At 35.4% G+C, this 27,299-nt stretch overlaps 1 protein-coding gene across 1 annotated transcript in view; it reads left to right on the forward strand.

The window, feature by feature from the left end:
• Positions 1-702: 702 nt before the first annotated feature.
• Positions 703-27,299, forward strand: part of LOC145671462 (endothelin-converting enzyme 1-like) — a 71,677-nt gene continuing 45,080 nt past the window's right edge. Inside the window, exons 1-3 of the mRNA XM_081740653.1 lie at positions 703-787; positions 3,743-3,904; positions 22,835-22,918. Of these exons, the coding sequence (XP_081596779.1) occupies positions 703-787; positions 3,743-3,904; positions 22,835-22,918 (331 nt within the window). The remainder of the gene's footprint in view (positions 788-3,742; positions 3,905-22,834; positions 22,919-27,299) is intronic.

Raw genomic sequence — 27,299 nt, forward strand, 5'->3', positions numbered from 1 at the left:
TCAAAAAAGAAAAACCTATGACTGTAGCCGATGCCATTTTTATTTGAGTGATACTAGCGCCGCCACCGTTACTTAAACACGTATGAAAATTTTCTGAACCAAACTTAAAATATCGTCGTATGAAAACCAGAGGAACGTTAACTCCATTTTCGTAGGTATACTGGAGAGAGGGAAAGAGGTTTTTCCTTTTTCAAACAAATGTTCTTTTAATAAGATGTAAACACATTATTGCATAGCAGACAAGTTCATGATAAAGTCAACTTCAATAACACTCAAATAACACCAAGTGGAGCTTTCAGAATTATGTTCATAATCCAAGAAAACAAAAATTCCATTCTTGGAGTTACGTTCCTTTGGTTTTCATACGATAAAATAAAATACTGTTACTTTTGTAATGCTTTCTTAACAAAAAGCTCGGTTTATTGAAGATGATAATTATGAAGATCCGGTCACCCTGCATTAATATAGCAAGAATTAAATGAAATAATGTTAAAATAAACTATTAGTTTTTAACTTTGTCAGGGTAGGCCATTTGGTCACCATTCTTGAATATGGCCTACTTTTGGCGTCTCCTTACTATAGTGAGATTGTTTCTATTATTATTATTATTATTATTATTTTAATAATAACTATTATTTAAACATTAGTAAACATTATTATTTAAACATTATTATTATTATTTAATTTTTCTCCCCAGAATATATGGACATCAATGCGATGTTAGGAACTATACATCAGGGAAATACAGATTCCAAAGTTTGTCTCACACCAGACTGCATTGAGGCAGGTTAGTGTTAACTACAACTGAAAAGTAGGTGTATAGGCTAAGAAAAAAGTGAATGCGGATAAGATAAAAACGTATAAGGTTACGAAAATGTGTAAACAGATGAGATAATAAGTATACTCATAAGTAAAAGTGAAGGGGAACGCTTGGGGATGCCGTTATCCCACTTCCAAAAGATATCTATGGCGCTCCTTCACTTCCTAAAAAAAATTACAATAGGCAAAGATAGGCACGGGGGACAGCATGACGTCATGTGTTTCTATACCGTTTCAGATCCACTTTTACCTCTGAGTAATCTGCTAACAAAAATCTTGGTAACACTAAGAAAAAATTATAAGGTTATGATAAGCAATGTATAAGATTAAGAAACAAATGTACCTAGGTAATATGTCTAGGAAAAGTAATGTATAGTGTAAAGAAACAAGCGCATAGCTAAAATAAATAATAATAAAAAAAAACTTTAAAGAAACAATTGTCGACAAGCCAGCTACGTATCATAGTCGAGGAGCTGATGATGGAAAAACCTGTTTGTACTGGCTTCGCATCGTCTTCAATATAAGATTTCAATTTTTGAAACCTCTCCAAACTAATGTAACTGAAAATCAAATCAATCATTTTATATTTTACTTTATTATTACTTATTGATAGTAATGATTTTAAATACTTGTGTTTTCTTAATATACAAAACCTTTATTTTATACTTAGTATTTGAATTAATTTTTACTTAAAAATACGTACATAGTGTGTTCAATAAGTTCCAGGACTACTCGAAATAATATACCTAACAATGCCAGAAGCATTATTACTATGTTAGTTCTCTACATACATCCTTATCAAACTCACACACTCACGGGACCAGTCATAGAGGCCTTCAGGTTAATCCACATATAGTGTACTATTCCTATGTATTCCGTCCCATAGGAATAGGACAAATAGTGTACTATTCTGTGTCATGGTCCACAAAGTTTCTTCTCAGACTGACATTGAAAATTCATTGGCTTGTCTCTTTTAATTCATACATGACGTGCCGTGCATGTGTTGTTTCCATGCCGTATCCTGACAGGCCGCCTAGAAGGGAAACCAGCTCGGTTGTCGCTCATCGACCGGGATCCTTTGCCTTTCTTCGGAGTACAAGAAGCGACACGAAGTTCACCAGAACCGAGGGAAAGGGTGTCGAAATCAGTAGCGGCACAGCACGATATACCATAGTTCGTGTGAATGGTCGCGATCGTGACACCGACGAAACATGGCAGAGGAATGGTATGAGCATGGCACATTATGTGCGAATTAACCTGTAGAACCCTCGTAAAAAGTCGTCCGCTGGAATGCTGTTCTGCAAAGCCGTCACAGGTTTTATTAATCATCAGTATTTCTTTATTTGTTGCCAATGTTGAAAGAATGGAGCAACGTGCTGCAATAAAGTTTTGTGTCAAATGGGGGTAGAACAAAGACTGAAACGCACAGAATGATACAGAATTACGACAATGTGCCGATCTACAGTAATTTTCTTGTGCTTCAGCTTTTAGTTAAAAAAGGGTCTCAGTTCTTGAACTCTCATAATATTTTCCTGATTTGGTCTCAGCGGACTTCATACTCTCCCCTGAGCTCAAATCTGCCCTCAAAGGAAAGCATTTTGAGGATGTTGCATCGATTCAAGTTAATATGACGGCGGTACTGAACAGCATTCCAGTGGATGACTTTCCTAGGGCGTTCCAGATTCTCTACGACCGATCTCACTAATATGTGGCGCAGGAAGGGATGCATGTTGAAAACTTATTTGGTAATAAAACGTTTCTGGTTTCGTTGAAATTTATTCAACGGACCGTATATGTAACTTCTTAAATAACACCAATGAATTCAAATATTATAAAACTTTTCCATTTTAAAAATAACACAAGAATCTGAATTCATTACTATCAATAAATAACAAACCATTCAAATATAAATACAATTGATTTTTTTCTAGTACCTCAACATTACATTAATTATTTTGGAAATGTTTTCAAAACTAAAATCCTCTCATGTTCAAGAGGATTCAAACCAGCTACAGACAGTCTTCCTATCGCTAATTTTTCTTTCAATACTTTATAACGATTATTAGTGAATTTATTATCTTTATTCATTTATAATATATTTCCTATTTTTCAAAACAATTTTAAATGCATTAATAACATTTGTACGTTTGGAAAAGCCCAAGCATTTCTACTAAATGTATACATAAGGCCACGGTCATAATGCATCGATAATCATAATTAAATTTATGAACTGATTGATGTTCATTAACATCAATTTCCACTTATCATCAATACTCTTTGTCATACAGAAATCTTTTCTACGGTATAATGCTGTAATAATGATTTGTGTGAAGCGTACAAAGATTTCTCAGTGACCACTTTCTTATGAAAAGTAGTATAATTTTCTCCTTCCTAGCTACAATGTGAAAGATTGTAGTAAAGTTTCTTTTTTTTTTTTTTTTTTTTTTTTATTCTTGATTTATTGACTGCACTGGATGTTTGTATGTTCGTTTGTTTCGTTAAAGGCGATGGATGTTATGATACTTCTTGTTCTTCCATCTGTTGTGAAGAATATACAGGGATCGAACTAGAAAAAGGAACAGAGCTCTTCCAGTAGAAAGAGATATACTTTCGATCAAAACGAATATGGAAGGAAACATATGACTCGCGTTACCTCTGTTGTAAGCAACACTGAAATTTTGGCAGCAAATTTGTAATTTTAGTGAAACTTTATAGTGATGTTACTTCGGTTACTGAATGTTTATTGTAATGTTACTTTGTAATTAATATTAATTTTGGTGAAAATCGTACAATATTATTCAACCTATTGTTTATTTTTTCTCTGCAGAATAAGGTATTGGCACTGATTTTACAATTTTGCTTAAATGCTACCGCATACAATAGTGAAAGCTCAACAAATGTTTTCTTTTTTTTCTTTTTGTAGCAAATCATTTTAAGAGAAACATGAATTTTCAAGTCAATCCATGCGATGACTTCTACCAATTTGCTTGTGGTAACTGGCATTTTCATAACCCAATGCCACCGAGTAAATCCCTTTGGAGCTCTCTAAGTATTCTGGAAACAATATCAGACGTGAGATCTCGTGGTAAGTAAATAAGCTTGTTTTTCTGAAATAAATGTTTTAGTTGCATTGTATTCTCATATGTCACTTTATAGGATAACTGAAGAAAGTGCTGTAAATTGTTTCCTATATTATTTCAAAACTGATACTGTCATCACAAAACTTAGTGGATGGACAGTGCTGGCAGGTAAGGTTACTCGTACATGCTTTCCTTAAGCCAACTAAGACATTTACAAGCGCCTTTTATTCAGGAGACAAGAATTGCACCCGTTGTTTGTTTTATAAAATACTAGCTGAAGTATCCAAAGTTGCTTGCAAAGAATAGGCTTAAGGAAAACACTTGCGTTTCATTTGAACAGCAAACATAAATTTTGAACCTTTCTTCCCTTTTAGAATACCCATTTCAATGAAATTAATATGATAGAAACCCTGTTCGAGCTAAGTGCTAACTATACATCAACATTCATTTGAAACGGTTCAACTGTTTTCCTTATGAGGATACGAGAAACAATATTAATTTGAATGTGAACGGAAGTATTTGAAAAATGCCCCTTCTCTCCTTAGAAGTCGAATTATCAAAAAGGCTAGGGCAAAGTTCACCTAGTTTCATCTGCCTATAACTTGAGAGACTGAGTTACACTAACTTTTGCATAAATATTGAACCCCTTCCCCATTACGGTATGCATTTTAGCTTAAGAATGAGATGGCAAAAACTCAGCCTAACCACTGTTTATCTTCTATGATCTCACGGAAACCAGTAGATCAGCAGACAGCGTATTGGAATAATGATAAAATTCAATTTTCAATTTGGTAATATTTAATGGTATTCTAGAATGTTTATGGTAAATTACTGTTAATAATTATCCTTTATCTATATGCAGGAAATTTAAAATGAACTATTTGTGTATTTTTAAAAGTTTTTTGTTACACAAATATATTTCCAGTTAGTGTTGAGGCGAAACAATCCTAGGCTACGGGAAGCCAACTTGAGGCGAAACAATCCTAGGCTACGGGAAGCCAACTTGAAACATAACAATTTACCTTAAATTGTATCCGTAGCTGACGCTAAGGGGAAGGACGGAAAGGAAAAGAATGAAGAAAAAAATTTGGGTCGCCGATATTATTCCTTTCTTACGCTGTAATTATAGACCAGTAAGCACAACGCTATTTAACTCCAGACTCTTGCACACTAATGGCATCGTCGACGCTGAGGAAGAAGAGATGAAAAAAAAAAATCATTCAGGACAACACCACATATCTTGCAACTCTATTTATTTAACTTTCTTGTAATAACGTATAATATCGGAATTATCGTTAACATTAATGATCATGGACGGCTAGACTCAGTTGTCAAAAAAAAAAAAAACTATATGTATTCAGTCTTAAAAGATTCCAGAAACTTCTAGCGCCAACACAACTCAAAGATGAGTAACAACAACGTTTAAACAGTATCCTTAATAACAGTGAGAGAGTTGTTTACATTCCTTGACTAAATATTAGAACAAAATCTTCAGTGGACTACTTTACAGAGAGGAAATTACCAATTACATTACTGTTCACAAAACATTTCATCGCAGAGGGAGTAAACATGCGGCTGTGTCAATTAACCTTCCTCCCTAGACACATAGCGTTTCCACTACTTCTACTACCAGCCGTTAAGAGGGCATTTCCCTCGACATAACTCACATATTAACAGCGGCGGTAATAACAATACACACTGCAGAAACATTACAGGAAGTACAGGATCAGCCAGTAAATTAGACTCTACCCCTGACACCATCGCGTCAAAGTGCGAGTATTATCGTATACCCACCGTCTTGACGAGCCTCACTGAACTAGTGCATTATAGCTCAAGATATAATATAAGACAACTCGAGGATTTACATAGATTTTTGTGTGGCGACTTAATACTTGAATTCTGAACTATATATATATATATATATATATATATATATATATATATATATATATATATATATATATATATATATATATATATATATATATAAAAGAGAACGCACAAATTCTTTGTTACCTCATCACGCTAATACGGCTGAACCAATTTCTTTTATTTTTGGGGGGTTATTAGGATTTGGACCCTAGATGGTTTTTATCATATCGCTTTAATTTTTAATTACCAGTGTCTTGAGATAATTGACCATTCAAGTGTCCATAACGTACAAATCCTTTGTTAGCTCATCATAGCTAAATCTAACCGTATTTATATGCAACCCACATGACCGTGTCACTCGGCGGGTTAACATAAATGACAGGCGATATAATGTTAACATTCTTCTATGGTTTTTATCATATCACTTGAAAGCGAAAAAGTAAAAATTATCTAAGTAACAAAGTTTATTGCGTTCCAGGGTGAGCGCAGCGAAGCGGGGTGAACGCTGCTAGTATATATATATATATATATATATATATATATATATATATATATATATATATATATATATATATATATATATATTTGGTCTAGGAATTAATTCGTGCGGTTGGTACGCACACATTGAAGCTGTAGTACAAACACAAAATACATAAATACCTTAAGAAAAATATTGTCCATCGCTAGCCACCACTTTCGCCCATCTGTCAGGCAATGTACGGATTCCGTGGCGAAAGAAGTCCTCATCCTTGGAAGCGATCCAGTCAGAGACCCATGTTTCGATATCTTCTGAAGAAGTAAACCGCTGTCCAATCAAATCGTTGTTCATGCAATCGAACAAGTAGTAGTCCGAAGGAGCAACGTCTGGTGAATACGGCGGGTGGGGTAAAACTTCCCATCCGACATTTTCTAAATAGGTTTTGACCGGTTTTGCGACATGTGGGCGAGCGTTATCATGTTGAACAATAAGTTTATCATGTCTGTTCTCCCATTCTGGTCGTGTTCTGGCCAGAGCTTGCTTCAAACGCATTAATTGTCGTCGATAACGTTCTCCATTCATAGTTTCACTTGGTTGCAGCAGCTCATAGTACACCACACCTTTCATATCCCACCATATGCACAGCATAACCTTTGCACAGTGAATATCTCGTTTTGGTTGTGATGGACCTGGTTCACCTGGTTTCACCCAGGCCTTTTTTCGTTTAGGGTTCTCGTAATGGATCCACTTCTCATCACCCGTAATAATTCGATGCAGAAACCCCTTTCTGCTCTGTCGTTGAAGCAGCAATTCGCAAATGGGTTTTCGTCTTTCAACGTCTCTGTCTTTCAATTCATGTGGAACCCAATGTGACATCTTTTGAATCATTCCCATGGCTTTCAAGCGTTTGGAGACTGTTGTTTGATCAACGCCTAATGCTGCTGCAAGTTGTTCCTGCGTTTGACACGAATCCTGCTCGAGCAATGCTGTCAATTCTTCGTCTTGAAATTTTTTTTGGCTGTCCAGCTCGCTCTTGGTCTGCCAAGCCGAAATCACCACTTCTAAACCGTGCAAACCACTTCTGACACGTTCGCTCAGCTAGAGCATGGTCACCATACACTTCCACCAAAATACGATGACTTTCAGTCGCACTTTTCTGCATGTTAAAGTAATGCAGCAGGACACCCCGCAAAAACACTTTATCAGGCACAAATTGCGCCATGTTCACTTAACTACAAACTGGTGTTGTTGACGCTTTAATCCACTGCCCTATACTACGAACGATACGCGATGACAGGGGTTTGCAACACATGTGTGGATACACGGAACTATGGGACGCTCCGTTCGTTGCGCCATCTCTTGTGTCCACCCGCACGAATTAATTCCTAGACCAAATATATATATATATATATATATATATATATATATATAGTATAATAGACAATACGGAATGCCCGCTACTGGACGAACATGAGCTAGATGGTAGCGATTAATATATTATACATCTACACAACTGGGAAAATGATTCCATTCAAAGCAAGAGAGAAACGGTGTTGATATCAGACTACCCCGCTGGCGTATGATTCGACTTACTGGATAGAGACTCACTTTCTTTTACTCGGACATGTTACGGACAAGATTTACTTTAGACAATATTATAGACATTGTAGAATTGATGCACATAGTATGTAAATACACTGAGGAACCAATGATTAATAAATGTATGTATATTGTTTTGCTTTATAAAACGACTTGAAGCAGTAGAATAAACACACGGTAGTAATAATATAACATTTAGATATTGTAAACAGAGACAACTTGGATGAATTTATGAACGGTGGACAAATTCCTTCACAACTTCCTGGACGACATTACTTCTTTCACAAGATGGAATAGAGAATAATAAGACATAGTCACATAGTTACCGGAAGAAGTTTTTTTTCCTATTGGTCAATTAAAGTGAAATGTGGCGTTATTGTAGTAAAAGGGTATGAGTTTATTCAAATCTCTAATGTTATTTTCGTAACAGAAAGGCATAAAGCGGAGGGTAATTTGGTGGTTTTGGAGGACACAGGTAGCGGAGTGACAAATTTCAAAGTTTTATTTTGGGAGTGCCAATGAAATTAAGCGCAAAACGTACAGAGTTAATGGTCTGATGCTATTTTGGTGTACCAATGACTGGTATGGAGCTACAGTTCCTTTGAGAATAGCAATAGAAATTCATGATGAATGTCCTTACGCAAGGAACTATTGGCAGAACCTAAATTTGTTTTCATAATCAATGTGAAATTAGGCATTATTGTCGAAAAATGTTTGTTTAGAAAAAGGCTGAAACGAGAATAGGATAATACTCATGTATGGATCTCTTTTATGGGCGTGAACTCAAAATTTCATTGGTCTAATTGGAGTTTCAATGTGAAATGTGGGAAGCAGTTTTTTCCTAATTATTTATAAGAATTTTGCTGTAAATTAGCAGATTTGGTTGGAAAATACAACAACATTCCTCCTCTTGTTTTTCCCATTGACTTATGATGATACATGCGTCTCTAATTTTATTATAACCACTCTAATTTATTGAGGAACAAAGGCGGCAATAAAAATTTGAACGTTTTGTTATTGGCCGTGAGCATCAAAATAATCGGAAATATCAGAAAAGTAATGCTCAGAAGCTACTTCCATGTGCCAGTAGCGATTTTGTGGCTTCAGTTCCTCCTCGCTGGTTTCGAAATCACTTTAAAAACACACCACCACCTCTTATTTTCTTCAATCCTCCTTTGGCCGCTACAAAATGCAGGCTAAGAAACGTGTGTTTAAGAAGCTTTGAAACACTCAACTTCCATGTCCGATTCGTACGTTGGCTTCCCACTGTAAATTGATTTCAAGCAATGTCAACCATCCTTTCTTTCATGAAACACTCTCTAATTTCTAACTCAATTTCTTGTTCGTCTGCACTGACAACAGTTCCAAATCTTTTTTTTACTGCAACACACCAATGATTTACGACTCACGTGTTGACAGTTCAATAGGAGTTCAGGTCTGTAATCAACACCTGGATTAGATCGGTTTCTTCGCAAATTCACTTTTATATTGCACGTTAATCTAGGGGGTAGACTGGCCCCCTAGGGGGTCATTTGGGAATTCCTTGTCATTTTTACTACATTTAAAGTCAAATTTAGGTCGTTTAGATTTAAGTCAAGATGATGCATTTTGGTTAATGCAAGATAGAGCATCATCGCATGGCTCCAATAGGACTATAAAAATTTTAAGAGAGGTTTGGGAATGACTTATTTCTATGGGTTCAAGCGTCGAATGGTCAGCAAGAGGTCCAGATCTTACATCTTACCAGCAGGATCTTGTTATTTTTTTTTCTTGTGGAGATTCCTAAAACAAATTGTCTATCAAAAAATCATGTAACAATGTAAATGACTTGAAACAGAGAATTGTTTAGAGTGTAGAGATGATCACTCCAGATTATTATTTATTTATTTAACAACCACCAGATACAGCTCAGAGGCCATTTTACACTGGATATCTAACAACAACAACAATAGAAAGGATTTGGGAAGGCATCGGCCAGGGCCTGTTTAGTAGGTACCATCCCGGCATTTGCCTGGTAGAACTGAGGGAAACTTTGGAAAACCCCAGTCAGGATGGTCGGCAGCGGGAATCGAACCCACGACCTCCCGAATGCGAAGCCAACGCTCTACCACTTGAGCTACTTCGCTCGGTATTATATTCCAGTAACACAATAACAACAAAGCTATATGCATAATCTGTTACACTCACAGAAGATATTAATTTCCGGTACATTTGAGATTTAAAAAAAAATCAAAACTTTTTTCTGTAGTAGTGACATTATATATTAATTATAAGACGTAATTATCTTCTTCCCGTATGTCTCTACTAAGGATTTTTATCGTGAATTTTATGTGATTTTCAGTGATTAGCCTTATATCAGTCACTGAAGCATACAAGGAGCATCGGAATACTAATTCTGTGACATTTGTTGTTAATCTGACGCTCACTGACATTTCCAGAATAAAATTTGAATTTTTAAAACATCCATTACCTTATGCTTTGCCCCCTGTATCCCCTAAGGTTGTGCCTTAGCACAATAACATGCCATATTAAAATCGCATACCTTTTTACTACAACAACGCCAAATTTTACAGTAATTGATCAAAAAATGTTTTTCTTTCTTTTCGTATGTCCCTCCTCAGGATATTTACGGTAAATTTTTAATGTGATTTTTGGAAGAGGACTGCAGCCCCATATCCGCCACTGGCACATGCAAGACGCATCGGAATATTAACTCTGTGAAATTTATGATTACAATGTCGCTCAATGGCATTTCTAGAATAAAATTAGAAATTTTCATAAGTATCAGTATCTTATGCTTCGCCCTCTGAGGCGTTACCAAAATATCATTCCATACTTTAAAAAATCCATACTTTTTTTTTTACTGCAATAACGCCAAATTTCACATTAATTGATCCAAACAATAGCTTCTTCCCGTGTGTCTCTTCTAAGGATATTGATTGTGAACTTCCAATGTAATTTATGGAAGGTGGATGTAGCCCCAGATCAGTCAATGGCACATTCAAGGAGTGTCGGAATACTGTCACATTTGTCAATTTGACGCTCACTGACATTTCCACAATAAAATTTGAAATTTTTATCAACATCCATCACTTTATGCTTCTTCGCCTATGTCCCCCTAAGATGGTACGTTACGAAAATGGCATTTCATATTTAAAAAAACTCATACCTACTTACTACGATAGCTCCAAATTTCACATTACTTGATTAAAAAAATAGCTTCTTTTGATATGTTCTTGCTAAGGATATTTATCATGAATTTTATGTGACTTTGGAAGGGGGCTGTAGTCCCATATCAGTCAGTGGCACATGGAAGGAGCACTGGGATATTAATTCTGTGACATTTGTCATTAATTTGACTCTCGCTGCCATGTCAAGAATAAAATTTGGAATTTTCATAAACATCCAACACCTTAGCTTAGTCCCCTGTGTCCCCCTAAGGAGGTGAATTAACAAAGTAACATGTCATATTAAAATCACATAACTTCTTACTACAATAACGCCAAAATTTCACAGTAATTAACCAAAACAGGTCTCTTTCCCCTATGTCCCTTCTCAGGATATTTATGGTGAAATTTTGTGTCATTTTCGGAAAGGGTCTATAGCCCCATAGAGTCACTGGCACATGAAGGGAGCATTGGAATATTAATTCTGTGAAATTTATGATTGATCTGACGCTCACTCGCATTTTCAGAATAAATTTTGGAATTTTTATAACATTCATTATTTTACGCTTCGCCCCCTGTGCCCCCTAAGGCGATGGGTTACCAAATTAACGTCCCATATTACAAACACATACCTTTTTACTACAATAAAGCAAAATGTCACATTAATTGATCCAACAAAAAATAGCTTCTTCCGATATGTCTCTGCTAACGATATTTATGGTGAATTTTTAATGTGAGTTTTGGAAGAGGGCCTGTAGCTCCATATCAGTCAATGACACATGCAAGAAGCATCGGAATGTTAAGCTGTGACATTTGTGATTAATCTGACTCTCACTGGCGTTTCAAAAAGAAAGTTTTGGATTTTGGTAACACTCCACCCACCACCTTTTTAGGCCCCTTGCCTCCAAAGAGGGAGCCTTACCCAAAATCATGTTTGAGCGACTGCACTAGCGTTGCGGATGAGTGTTATTGCATTTTATAACAAATAATACTAATTAGCGTCAAAATCTTTAGCAGTAATTATTGGAGAAAACTGCTTGAAAAATTTAACATTGAATCTCCCTTAAGGAAAATGAACTTTTGTGTTTACGGCCCCAAAAGAGGGGCTAAACACACATTTTCTCTTATTTACTTTTGAAACTTTAAAAATTCAGACATTTTTCAATAAGAATGCCAAATTTCACGTTAATAGTGTGAAAACTTCATCTTCTCTTAGTGGTGTAGAAAATTACACGCATTATGGAGCAGTCTATATATATATGCCTCTTGGCCTTCCCAAATTATTCTCGTAAGTATTACATTGACTTCAATAAAAATTAAGTATCACTAATGGGGCGTTTACACTTAGTCGATTTAGTCGCACGACTAAATCGACTCGCTGCATTTGCTACTAAATCGAAGCAACTAGGCCGAATCAGATTGATGGATGTGTTCAATTATTTCAACCACAGAAAATAGAATGTCTTTTAATTCAGTTGCCAATCGATTAGTCACCTTCGATCAACAAGCGATTAAGTTGAAGTCCCGTTTACACGGTCGATTAAGTTGAAAGTGACGTCAATTCAACTGAATCGAACGCAAATCGACTAAGTGTAAACGCCCCATAACGCTAGTAAATCAAATAAAAGACTAACGTTTGACACTTTTTTTTTTTTTTTTTTACACAGTGAATATGCTATAAAAGAAAACTGTGTGTACATGATTTTAATTTCATGGATGATTTGTAAAGAAATTGTTTAGTTTTTAAAGTAATTTTAAGTAAAAAAAAAAAAAAAAAAAAAAAAATGAAGAAAAAACGAAAAAGTGGACTGTGGGAAACTCTACTGAGATTACAGTATGCACAGTACATCTATAAAATCTATTTTTATGTTATATTATGCTAGGTCAAATTATAAAATTCTGTAAACATACATATTCCATAACAAAAGGAAAGTAATTCAAAGTTGCTAAAAAAAAAATATATCCAAACTCTGCTCACAACTTATAAATTTAAGAGTTTTAAAAAAAGGGGGGGGGATCGGCGAACTTGCTGAGTGAGTAAAGAAAAATTCAAGAGGAGTTACAGCTTAACACAGATAAGAGTCTAAAAAAGAGAAGTAATTCAGAAATAAAATTTCAAACGAAAGAAAATTGAACTCAAAGCCGAAGTGCCCAAAATACTGGTCAGAAAAATATTGCCTCGTTAATCATCCAAGTCATGTAAAGTTGTTAATTCTTTCCTAATAAGTTGTGAGATGTACTACATGCTGATCGGAACGTTTCAAATGTTCCATAAACTATGTATTGTGCATTTTACTTAATATTATTGGATTAAAAGATCCAATATATTACAATCAAAAATTTTCTTGTATGCCTTGTCTTGTCTTGTCGTAGACCATTATCGGTCAAATAGGTAGGTGCACCGGCTCACTAGTCATATGTGCTATTAATGCTAAAATGGTCAAATGTGTACCTCAAACAGAGGATTTATGATTCAAAAGCAAAATAGAATAAAATACAGGACACAATCGGGAAAAGGACCCAAGTCGGGAAAAAAGTCAAAATCAGGAAAAATCAAAGTCAAAGTCTGGAAAGGAGTTCAGACAGGGAAAGAGGGCGAAAAGCCAAGGTGAACAGGGCAAAAAAGTAGAGGAAAGTGGGAAGTATAAAATGAAAATAGAAAAGAGAAAGAGCGTAAAAAAGAAGGGAATGTATGTACGTGTAAATGGAACAGAAAGTGTAAGTGTAGTGTAGGTGTATCACTGGGCCCACTTAACCTCCTTCCTCACGAAGCACTACCAGCCACGAGGCACTCACTAGCACAGCCGCTGTCGAACTCCCCTGTACGCCTTATATTTGGAGAACTACATATAGTGTAGCCAAACCCAAACGAACACTTAGTTCAGTATGCTCCGTAGAAAATACAAAAACTCGATTCAAGGGCCGTTCAAAAAATTTGTGGCCCTTGATGCAAAAACTAATATTATTGATCAAGATCGCAATCTTTTGATGTATTTTTTTAATCATTTCTAAAATTCTTGTTTTTGTATCATATGGAGACGAGACATTTTGTCGAGCTCGTCTCGTTTCATATCCATTCCTAATTCTGCGATCTGGCCTCCCCTAGTTATAGTATTTGGACTGTACATATCATTCTGTTTAAAAATATACCGTTTATATTTAAAAAAAAAAAAAAAAAAAAAAAAAACCTACCGACAGATTTGAAGTTCTTTTCTATTCTCAATATCTGCTATAGCATTTAATTTGTCGGAACTTCTTGAATGGAAAAATCGAATGATTGGATTCCATTTTGTTTCTTCCTCAAAATTCATCTAACATAAAATAAAATGTACAAACTATCAATTAAAAATAAATAACTTCATGAAGATGCAATTACTGTTTACAGTAATGAAGAGTGACTCTAGAATTTTGAATTAAATAAAAAAAAAAAAAAAAAAAAAGCGAAGATGTAGCAATCGCCTTAAATTACGGAAAGAAAAGACCGAAGCCAATGAAACAGCTGCGAATATAAATACTTTTCACAAGTTACAATATAAATGAAAGATCAAACCAGCAAATTAATGAATATCTGAAGCTATTACTTAGCTTGGGGAATTCTCCCGCCTTTCTTGATTCTATTATACCAGAATTATTCTATGCACTGTCAAAAGGAAAATAGGTTTATTTATTAATGTGGCGTCATAAACTAATATACTGAAGTTGGTTACAATCTGCTGACGATGTTCTTGAAAAGCTCTTTAAGAATACATAAATTGGTTGAGAAATTAGCTAAAGAATTAAAGTTGAAATGGAGTTATTGTAGTATATATGTTGTAAAACTATTGTCCCATATAGGTATAGGTAGAGCGTTAATAAAAAGAGTGTCCGGAATCGACTCCCACTACCAATTTCATTACAAAATTTCTCTATAAAAGTATTTTTACAAAATACTATACAAATAATCTCTCTAGTATGAAAGGTTAATTATAGATAGTCTTTGACCCTAAGGTCGCAGACAGGATCTCTACAGAGCCCCGTAGCAGGCTAAGCAGAGGGGAATTAAGGATCCAATGCTCCATAGCAAGCAAAGGCGGGTTAAGTGACCAATAGAGCCCCGTAGCAGGCTAAACACCAGGAGATAGGATAGGCGTAGTCCCGTAGCAGACTAGGGGCCTGGGGTTAAGTTACTCCTAATGTTCCGAAGCAAACAATAGGAGGGACACTAGAAAACTGGAGCCGAATTGCCGTCCAGCCAATTTAAAGGGTTCCTTGGGTGGCGGTGGCGCTACTGCTCCGTGGGAGGAGCTAGAAGCCGTCGTCTGCAAGTAATTGTAAATCTATCTGGTGTGAAATCCTCTTGCCAAACCACATGGTAGTGTTTGTGAAAATATGGGTAATTAACATTGAAAACATTTTGTAGAGTAATTCTTAAAGAGTATCAAAGTTTATTTCTACTGTACTCAGTTTCAGGAAAAAGGTTTCCAATGTTGTAAGCATGTAGCTAATGTTGTAAATTTTGTCTGATAGGATTTCTGTTAATGAAAGTATTTTCTAATTGTATGTTTTGATGTTAACATCCACACATTTAATAGGATAGCGTGATGTAAATTGCCTTGAATTCTGGGTGATAACATAATGCTCAATCTTAAAGAACTACTATTGGGTAATTAATATTTCTTCATTTGAGAGAAATCTCATATTATGAAAATGTAAGGAACAAAATAGTAACAAGCTGAAAATTGGTACAGATTTGGGGAACGATGTTTTAAACAACATACTAAAAGTCTCCTGAAATCCCATCTGACCATCGCCCGCTATATTGGAAAAGGGCCGCACGAAGTGTCAAACGAACAATATCCAGACAAAATACCAATATCTTCATTATGGTTGAACATAAAGAGATAAATTTAATGTCGTTTTATAGAACATAGATAACACAATATTTTTATAGAGAAACATTTTTTCATAATAAGCATGCTTTTAGAAATATTCAGCTCTAAATTCTAAAATTCCGTAAACTACAATCAAATTGATTTAAAATTTTACTGAACTTAGGAAGTAATTATTAACAAGTTGAAATTTGACATAGATGTTGATAACGACTATTAAATGACATACTAAAATCCTAAAACTTCTTCGTTCGCCATATTAGAACATGTCCAAATGTCCGAAGTAATTAAATGTTAGTATCTTTTAAAATGAAATACAAAGTCTGGACAGGGATAAATATTTGAGAAAATGTAAATGCAGTCGATCCGAAGTCAATTGGGATCAATGTTGGTGGGAGGGGGGAAACATTATGACGTGACAAAGGTTGTCGTCCACCATCTTGGAATCCACTTGTTTATTTTAAATGGCAACATGGCAAAAAGGAAGTGAAACAGAGTTACAGAGAGTCAGAGAATGAAATGTAAAGCAGTGATAGAGACCTAGAAAGAGCGCATTCACGAGTTTTTCAGATTGACTAAGCGTGTACTTTGAAAGTAGCTGTACGCTGTTCGTGGATTTCCTGAGTTCGGACAACATCATTATGAACGTTAGGTATCAACGGCTTAATCTTTCATCTTATAGAATGAAAATTGCCAGTCACTCTAGAATAACTTAACATATATCAGCTACACAGGCATACATATACGTATATACACGATAAAAAATCAGACAACATACGTGTTAAATGTAACTTAGTTTGTGTTTCTATTTTACTTACACGGTCCTCTTTCGCCGTCTCGAAACGGTAGAGAAGATTCCCTTTAGTACCTCATTTTATAACCCACTAGCAAGTAGCACGTTTAGATGCGTATTTTGTACATTAGCAATAAAGATAATTTAAGATATACCTTGAGCTAATGTTACCAACCTGGAGTTAATCTTAAGTGCTCTACATTGGATAAGGCTACGTTCAAATTTCAATTTTAGCGGAGTAATAACTCACACTGAGAATATAAACGAAATGAAAATGAACATCTATAAATAAAGTCTTAGTAGCGAGCGAACGAAGCGTAAATCTACTTATTCACAATGTCCTGTATTAAATGACTGATAAGCAAACCAGAATTATATACTTAAATAAAACTAATGCAAGGTATATGCACAATAAAATCTAAAATGAGCTACATATAAAGGGAACTATATATACAATCGAAGGAAAAGTAATCTAATTTAATTACTAATCAAATGAAAGCTACCGACATGCACAGAGCAACTACATTAGTTTACTAGATAACTACAAAACTACTTACTTAAATTTCAATAGAATGTTTTAACACTCTCACCTGTTTGAAATTAATATCAGTGTTAATGTTTGGAATTAATGTTTTATGTTTCGTGTTGGCGTGCATTCACTCTGCTTGCTGTTCAAGCTACTGTAATGTTGTCTGGAATGATCGTTGTTTTGTCACTTAAGGATCAAATGAGAGTCACAACCGTAAAGAAATTGCTGTAATGACTTGTCATTTATATATTTTGTCATTATTGTATGTACGGCCTAGTTTTCTATGATAGGACTATACGACATAACGACGATCATACAAGTCTTTGAAAGTCCATAGAAATTAATTTTAGTTAACATGGTAAAATTTTGGACACAAATTTGTTCGTTTTGATTACATTCTGGAACATTTAAATCATCTTCCAAAACTTTGTAGATTTCGGATCACAAACTATAAAGGTAACAAGGAAAGTTCTGTTGCTATTTGCAGAGGTCTGTATTCAATTGGCCCTCACACCGTGAGTTGAATGCAAATGAAAATAAGGCGAATGTCAGTTGTTGGTGTGGTTATATTCAACACAGTAACTGGTTGGGAAAGTTCAGTTACACCGTGAACTTGCGTAAGGGCAGAGTGAACATGGGACCTTCACAGAGTCATAAGGGCGTATATGCTGTACGAGTTCAAATTGAATCAAACGCCACTGCAGCGGGCCGAAAATTATGCCAGTCCTTTAGTGAGGGTGTCGTGACTACGCGGACAGTGCAGCGCTGGTTTAACAAGTTTGAGGACGGTGACGAAACACTCGAAGACGCACCACACGTGCCAGAAGACCAAAACATGTACAAAATGAAGATCTTCAGGCAGCAATTGAGGCGAATAGTGGCTAGACATGTGAGGAACTGGGACTACAGTTCAGTGTGAGTGGAGAAACTACTTGGGAGCACCTCCATTAACTTGGGAAGCACTACAAGTTGGGTCGATGGGTCCCACATGATTTGACTCCGGGCCAGAAGACAACGCGGGCAGACATCTGTGTTTCTTTGCTGTCTCGTCTGAAAAAGGAGCCATTTCTCGACAGGGTGTTGACATGTGATAAGAAGTGGGTCCTATACGAAGCTCCAAGGCACCGTCATCATTGGTTAGCATCCCATGAGCCGGTTCTAAAACAGGCGAAATCAGGACGGTACCGGAAGAAGGTCCTCCTGTGTGTTTGGTGGACTGCTTGGGCATCACGCATCGGGAACTGCTACGAGCTAGTCAGAGCATCAATGCAACTGTGTACTGTCAGCAGTAGAGCTGTGTTCAAGAGAAACTCAAAACTCTGCAGCCAGCACTTCTGAATCGCAAAGGGGTCCTCCTGTTACAAGACAAAGCTAAGCTCTATGTGACTACGATGATCCGGGGCACCATTCTACGCCTTGGATAGAAAACATTATTCCATCCGCCATACTCCCTGGACATTGCACCGTCCGATTGTCACCTGATCAATTCCTTGGATAATTACCTTAGAGGACGCCAGTTCAAATCTCTAGTGGAGGTGCAAATGCACTTGATACCTTCTTGGCTTCACGGCTCAGCAAGTTCTACCGCGATATAATCCATGTCCTTCCAGATCGTTGGCAGAAGGTTATCAATGCTGATGGGGACCATTTTCGTTCTTCCAGGCACGTCCTAGGTGACATATCAATGTTCGAAGGTGGTGGTTGAAAAAACGACAGAACTTTCTTGGTTTCCTTTATTCACTCTTTTTAATCTTCAATTAATAGACAGGAGTTTAAAAAATGCGCCAATACGAGAATGGGCAAATTCTTTTGAAGTCAACGTTGCGGTATGTTTATTGTCATGTTTGCCAAACTCCGTGACTAATAACGAAATTCAACTGAAGAAAAAGGCAATTAATGTAACATAGATGCTTTAGGTTACTTCATTAATCTCGCTGACCTCAACCATTATAAATTTAGTGAATAACGTAAAAACAAGGAAGAATATATAAAAAAATATAGAAAGTGAACCAGATAGTATCTACAAAATAGTATTAAATAACATAGTGAACCAGGTAGTATCTACCAAGTAGTATTCAGTAAGAAAGTGTACCACGTAGCATCTATAAAATAGCATTAAATAAGAAAATGAACCAGATAGTATCTACAAAATGGTATTAAATAAGAAAGTGAACTAGGTATTATCTACAAATTAGTATTAAATAAAAAAGTGAGCGAAGTAGTATCTCCAAAATCCTACTAAATTAGAAAGTGATCCACATATTATCTACAAAATAGTATTAAATAAGAAATTGAACCAGGCAATATCTACAAAATGCCATAAAATAAAAACGTCAACCAGGTTGTATCTACAAAATGCTTTGAAATAAGAAAGTGAGATAGGTAGTATTTACAAATGCTATTAAATAAGAAAGTGAATCAGATAGTATCTACACAATACTATTTAATAAGAAAGTAAACCAGATAATATCTTGAAAATACTATTAAATAAGAATGTGAACTAGGTAGTGTCTACAAAATGATATAAAATAAGGAAGTGGACCAGGTATTATATACAAAATAATATTAAATAAGAAAGTAAACAAGGTAGTATCTATAAAATGATATCAAATAAAAAAGTGAACCAGGTATTATCTACAAAATAGCATTACATAAGAAAGCGAACCAGGTATTATCTACAAAATAGTATAAAATAAGAAAGTGAATAACGTATACGTACAAAATGCTATTAAATTTGAAAGTTAACAAGGTAGTATCTACAAAATAGTATTAAATAAGAAAGTGAACGAGGTAGTATCTACAAAATGCCATAAAATAAAAATACGAATCAGGTATTATCTACAAAATGCTTTCAAACAAGAAAGTAAATCACACAGTATCTACAAAATACTATTAAATAAGAAAGTGAACCAAGTAGTATCGACAAAGTGCTATTAAATAAGAAAATAAACTAGGTAGTATCTAAAAAATGCTATAAAATAAAAATGTGAACCAGGTAGTATCTACAAAATGCTTTCAAATAAGGAAATGAACCAGGTAATATTTACAAATTGTATTAAATAAGAAAGTGAAGCATTTAGCATCTACAAAATGCTATTAAATAAGAAAGTAAACCAGAAAATATGTACCAAATACTATTAAATAAGAAAGTGAATCAAGTAGTATCGACAAAATGACATAAAATAAGAAAGTGAACTAGGTAGTATCTACAAAGTGCCATAAAATAAAATGTGAACCAGGTAGTATCTTCAAAATACATTAAATAGGAAAATGAACAAGGTAGTATCTACAAAATACTATTAAATTAGAAAGTGAACCAGGTAGTATCTACAAAACGCTAATAAGTAAGAAAGTGAACCAGGTAGTGTAACTGGTGTGTGGAGTGAATCTAAGTATTGTTTTAATGTGGTCCATAAAAAGTGAAAACTGCACCTAATGGTAACGAATATGTTTCGGGAAGCTGCAAAAGTACATATTTCTTTAAATGTCGTAACATATGCTTGTAGTATTCACTGTCTTTCGTTTTCTAAGAGTAATAACATACATTTAATAGTATGTGTGGAATTAAGAATATAAGTTATTCATTAATCCCCAGTTTCAGTATAACCTCTACAAAACAAGCCTCATTATTCATTACTATGATTAATATTATTCTTTCTATTTATTTGGTTTGCAAATTTGTTATTAAATAATCTGATCACACAATTTTCCAGACAGAATTTTAAGGTGTTCATGAGCAACGAATCAAATCTCTTCTTACACCTTCGTTGGTTAAGAGTTCAAAGGGCTAGTACCGACTTGCGTTGCTCTTGTCAATTTACTTAATAAAATATGAAATACGATATACGGGGTTTTAACTGAAAAAAAAAAAAAACAAAAACAAAACAGTATCCTGTTAGTTATAGGGTCTACAACCTTTCGGCAAACAAAGTGTTAGAAACAACTAGGGGAACTAAGATTGATACAGAAATATTCAGATCATGTCTTGGCCCCCACTTTTAACGTCCAGTCGTTGCCACTGATTCTAATGATCTTAAAACAATGAAGTCGTAGCATTTCTGTTCTTCATTGAGGTTAACGTAGGGAAGCTTTAAAATATCTGGGTTGTATTTAATTTCATCGTTTCTAACTTAATGAAGTGAAAACTGAATAAGTCCTAAAATATTCCACAAATGATTATGTATCAAACATTTTCAATTGATCGATGAATTACGAAGGAGTACTTTTTTTGCAGTCGAAGAAAGGACTACGAGAAATAAGTGGAGCGTTTAGAGAAGTAAAAGCATGTTTTTGCAGTAAACAAGTAATCATGGATCATGAGTATCTAACATGAAAACCTTAGATTAAGCTATCGCTCTTATTATTCGTCTGTTTACACTGTCCTTCAGCAACTCCACATTTTCTGCGTGATTCATGTCCTTTTTGCGTGGTTTGCGGAGAACTGAACCAGTGACGTCACAGAGCATCTCTAGTGACTGCGAGGACTCTTGAAGTGTGGGTTCTACACCAATCATAAAACTGCTTTGTCTCACGTGTGATGTATCGGAAGAATTCGGCACGATTCATGGAGCTGCATAGAGGATCTGCCCTTACAACTTAATCTTGAAGCCATACGTCACAGTTTCGTCACCTCTACTCTGTCCACTCCGCCCAATAGGATCACAATGTTTTGAGTCAGCAATCATGGCGGAAACGATAGTAGCCAATGAGACGATGGCGGAAACAAGAGTAGCCAATCAGACGTGCCGATGCTCGGTTGTTTTTTTGGCTTCATTGATTTAATAGGATGAAGATACATATGGGCAGATCCTCTATTTTATAAGATCCTTGTGCCTTCCGAACGCATATTTGAGAAAAACGTGAAACAACAGAAGTACACCAAAGAAGTTTCCAAACTTAGAGTACATGGCGAATGAGCGAAAAAAAAAAAAAAAAAAAAAAACTTAAAGAAGTATTACACGAAAGTTAATAATTAGTCGAATTAAACAGTAACAATAACAATAGCAAAAATATAAAACAACAACAAAAATAAAAAAACGAAACTTATCTACAATCTGACAACACTGTATTCTCAGGAGATGCTCTCCGTATAGCGCGAGAGACGACACAGGTAACATTTCATGGAAGGGATTTACAACCAGGACACATCCTTACGTTCTATTGGATGCTGAAATTGATACATCTAGGTCAAGCTTCATGACTCTGTGCGATCACTATAGTTGGATATAACTAGTATGATAATCATATTTATGAATGAATGCATTTGTATTAAAAATGCTGTGAGAAGTAATAACCTAAGAACTTGTCTTCCTTGATTCACATTCAATTTGAATTGCCAAAATTACGTACAGATTATAGGCAATTATACAATACGGTATTATTATTATTATTATTTGCATTACAAGGTGAAGGAAATTAGGAATAAGAAGACTTCTATGCATTCTGTTTATGTTATATTTATATACAGTAATGTTCCCAGAGTACATAACTTCACTTCATGAAGCATGAACATTCGACATGTGTGTTTCCGCACTCATACTATCATAACATAGACCTTACGCTTAGATTCAGTTGCTATCAGAAATGTCATTACCTAATTAATCAAATGTCTTTACCTATTCTTTTTCAGAAATCTTGGAAGAACCAAAGGTTCCAACTGACCCGTTACCTGTGAATATGGCTAAGGATGCCTATACTGCTTGTATGGATCAAGGTAAGGTGATAAGAAATGAAATATAATTAAGGTTGTAGCCAGTCATGTTTCTTAGAGGGGAAGGGAGAGAAATTATCACTGAGGGGCCAATGGTAGGTATCAAGGAATACCACAGAACTATTTATTTATCATACTATGGATAAACAAACAGAACTGTAGATCCTTTTCGTCTTTCTTTTTTAACTAATTAATTTTTGAACATATAGGGCCTTATGCAGAGTCGTTCTGACGCGTGATTAGAGCCATACTAACGAGTTCGACTAACATCTTTTTCCTGCAGTAGTCAGACCTTTAGTATGACGCTAATCATACATCAAAAGGTATCTGCATACGGCGGATAGTATATTTATTTATCTGGTGGATCTCAACCTTATTTACCTGGAGCCCTTAGCAGAAGCCGATCTAGAAGGTAAAAACTGGGAGGGGGAAGGCGGGGCAGCCAGACCTCAGACTAGGATAGGTATATCATGAGTTTACTATATACACTTTCAAAAAATGTATACATAATAGCTTAAATTATTTTTGTTATTCAAAACTGAGGAAGGGGCATAGGCCTCCGGCTCCAGACTAAATCCACCACTGACTGTTAGTGAATTCTTCATACTTTTCGCCGTTTTTTCTTTTTTTCCTTCGTTAGTCTGTTTTTGCGATTTCAGATACAGCATTCAATTTTCGTATCTTAAATAATAATAATAATAGTTTATGTTTACTTCAAACATACCTTCTGTATACTATTATAGTGCAGCATTATTTTTAACCAGCTTTGTTCTTAATAAAACCATAGTTTTTACTCTAGCTATTTTGTGTTGCTGAGTTCGACCCTGATGGTAGAATAATTCGAGCGGAAGTGAACATAATAAGCATGAAACTGAAAAAAATCTTACACGGAAATGGTAGCACGGCTGAGTGACAATTATATATAAATGGGACAGACCTTCTACATTCTGAAAATACAAGTACGTTTCATATCGTGTCTCAAGTAACGTGCACAGAAAGAAATTTATCATACAAGGTAAATTATTCACTTCACCCCACCCGTGGAGGGTGAAGTAAATATACATATGGGGCGAAGTGATGAGAAGAAGTGTCCTAGACATGATGTAAAAACAAGATACAAACTACTATATAATAAGTATACAACTAACGAAGAACACCTACATGATGTAAAGGTGCATAAGCTATTGTTGTAGAACTGCTTAACAAGCAGATAGACATACCAGCCCTAGGTCGTGTCCAAAGTACCGTCTCGGGGGCATTGAGTTGTGTGACCTTACAAGAAAAAGCACAATATTTAAAAATGAAATGAAATGAAATCTTTGAGTTTTACGTCCCACGGTTATGCCGGTTAGGCTAAAGGAGACAGTGATGATGAGTAATGAATGAAATGGTGGAATGAAGAAAGTGGGAGGAAACGGGAGAACCCCGAGAAAACCCACGCACACGGTGTTTGTCCAGCACAAAGTTCACTTGGCGGGGGCTCACAATATTTGAGTTCCCAATAGGTCTTGAATCCAGGTTTCTCCTATACGAGACTGTGTTTCGGAGGACAGACAAGAAATAGCTAGATGTAAATATGTTCTTTGGTCCAAATTGTATACATGGAATGATTAATGATACACGGAATGATTAACAGGACTATTCACATCACCCCTAAATATGTGATTCACTTCACCCCATCTCGTCGTCTTTTTTTCAAAACATAATTTATATCTTTATGTTCGCAATATATTGAGACATATCTATATACATGCATACCTAATAATCGCTTATGCTGTTGTGGAAGTATTGGGTACAACACGATTACTTCAGGAAAGAATTGCCCTAGTTTCTTACTGTTCCATATTACAATAGCAACAAAAAAGGCTACAAATGTACTCAACTTCCCTGCTGTTCGTGCTCGCTGCATTCAATAGTTCGCTCCTTTCTTCTGTACATTACCTTCTTCGTCATCACCAGACTCAATAGACTGAAATAGTGATGTCGTCATTTCCTCTTCGTTACCATGGTGATCGCCATGTTGTTTTCTAAACAAACGCATGAAGCGATAGGAATACTATGAAGTATACTGTTAATAAGAACACACATTTAATAATAATTTTAGAATATTTTGAGGACAAAGTAAAGTTGACAGGAAACAGATTAAGAATATGGGTACACTATTTAGAAAACTTACAAGTGAAATCTAGTGATTAACGAAGTAACATATAAGGAACCTTTTTCTACAGGGGACACGTCTCTAGGTAATCTGATAAGATAGAAATTGCATAAGTAATGCCAACGCCATTACCAAGCAATGCACAATGAACAAAAGCAACTACACGCAATGCAAATACTCGTAAGATACAGACTGATGAGCTGTCGGCACCATGAAAATAGAACAAATACTTGATTTGTCTGGTCTGCAAGAAAAAATAATAGTCTACTTTGAAATCCTTGATGTTACTTATATTGGCATATTCAGATATTTTACGAAACAAAAAAAAAAAAAAAAAAAAAAAAAAAAAAAAAAAAAACATGGAGCTTGCAACCATATGTGTTCTGAGAATTTTCAATCTGGACCAATTTCTGTTCGGTTAACATGCATCGGATCTTTCCTTACATTTCCTACTTACCTTAAAAATATAATAACAAGGAAATATCCAATTATGAGGGGATCAGCATAAGTTTTAAACACTATTTTTGTAGATCTACACGTTTGGAATGTAATGTGTGATACCGATGGTACTAAATAAAAATTTTCCAGAATTATTTAAATTTAATATCCGATAATAAATAGGTATGTAATGGTAGCGGCTGCATCCACACCTAGTGTAATATTAGTGTGAATATTAGGTTTAATTTTCTCCACTTCTGGTTTGACACTTAACGTAACCTCTAAATTTATAAAACACAAAATCTGCGACATCAGGGGAAACATTTCACTCTCAACGCTTGACATATTTTAACATATTATTTACCTAATTGCTTGCTTTTTCTATGTTTCCGTAGTTTCATTAATTGGAATCTTTTTAAAACATATACAAGTGTTTCTCTTACTCTGATATTTGTGATCCGGAAGTTAACACGTCACAGTTTTCGCTTTGTACTTGGGTTCTAAGGCCATGTTGTTTAGAAAATAAAACTACGATCACCATAGCAACGAGACGGATGTGACGTCACACTATTTCAATCTATACTGAACATACAGGGTCTTTGCAAGGTCATCGCCGATCATGCTTTGTTACCACATATTATTAACCTTAACTCTATTCACTTCACCCCTATGGTCACTTCCCCCCGAATTACTCTATACATTATATTTCAAGGGTTACAATTAAATTCTCCTGTGCCGGTGCTGTGCCATCAGTTAATAGCTCAGAATAATATTTAAAATACTTATTAAATAAATATGACAATTGGGGGTGAAACTGATGCACAACAAGTGCGAAATTATGGTTGGATTTAAATAAAATTAAAATATTTTAACTTTGAGAATGACTAGATGGGGAAAATGTGTGTGAGAGAAATAGGTTACGATTAAAAGATAAAGGATGAGTGCTAGTCTGACATTTGATGAGGCTGGTGTCGTCCTGGTCATCTGGATGATGAATGGTTTTCCCTGGAGGAGCCTGGATATACTAGAGTCAGCCAACAACTGGATTTTAATCCTACTGGACTGGCAGGGGTGGCGAGTTCTTTCGTTACGATACGTCTCCGATGATGTTTTCCTACATCTTCATTGCACTAGTTAGATATTGGACTTTATTGAATCTGCGGCGATGAACCAACACAATGGTATTCCCAAGACATGGAGATGGTTGTTTTTCAATTGAGCGACGTGTCTTTTACGACGATCCTACACCTTCCCAAACCTTGTGGCAAATACCCCCTGTCGATGTGTCCTCCGTGGTTTTGCATAATTGGAAAACGACGAGTCTGACATTTAATGAATTAGGAAGTGTGAGGCTAGGCGGAAAAGAACGCGAAAAAGCAAGAAGAAAACTAGTCGCGTTTATTGACAATTTCAAAAGTAACAATTAACAAATAAATGCTTATTCAAGCTGTCTGGCAATGTACAATCATGAATAAAAGTTTTGCTTTGTTGGATTTTAAATGTTTATAATTTTGTCGTTGATAAATGTAATTTAATAAAGTAATTGAATTTAGCGAATTAAGTTATGAGTTTATACAATTATCACATGGTCATTTCACATCTAATACACAGCTACTTCACACTCCGGAAGATTCCAAATTGGTGATTTTTTTATGTTTCCATTTTCCGCCATTTCCTAGTGTATATCTAGTGCTTTCATCTGTTGTCCGGAAGCTACGCAGAGTGCTTGTACGTTCTATCATGATGAGCAAAGCTCAGTCACGTCTTTTTTTTATTTTTTTTTATTTT

Source organism: Thermobia domestica, chromosome 15 (assembly GCF_964235325.1).
Source record: "Thermobia domestica chromosome 15, izTheDome1.hap1.1, whole genome shotgun sequence".
In the NCBI taxonomy this organism is placed as follows: Eukaryota; Metazoa; Arthropoda; class Insecta; order Zygentoma; family Lepismatidae; genus Thermobia; species Thermobia domestica.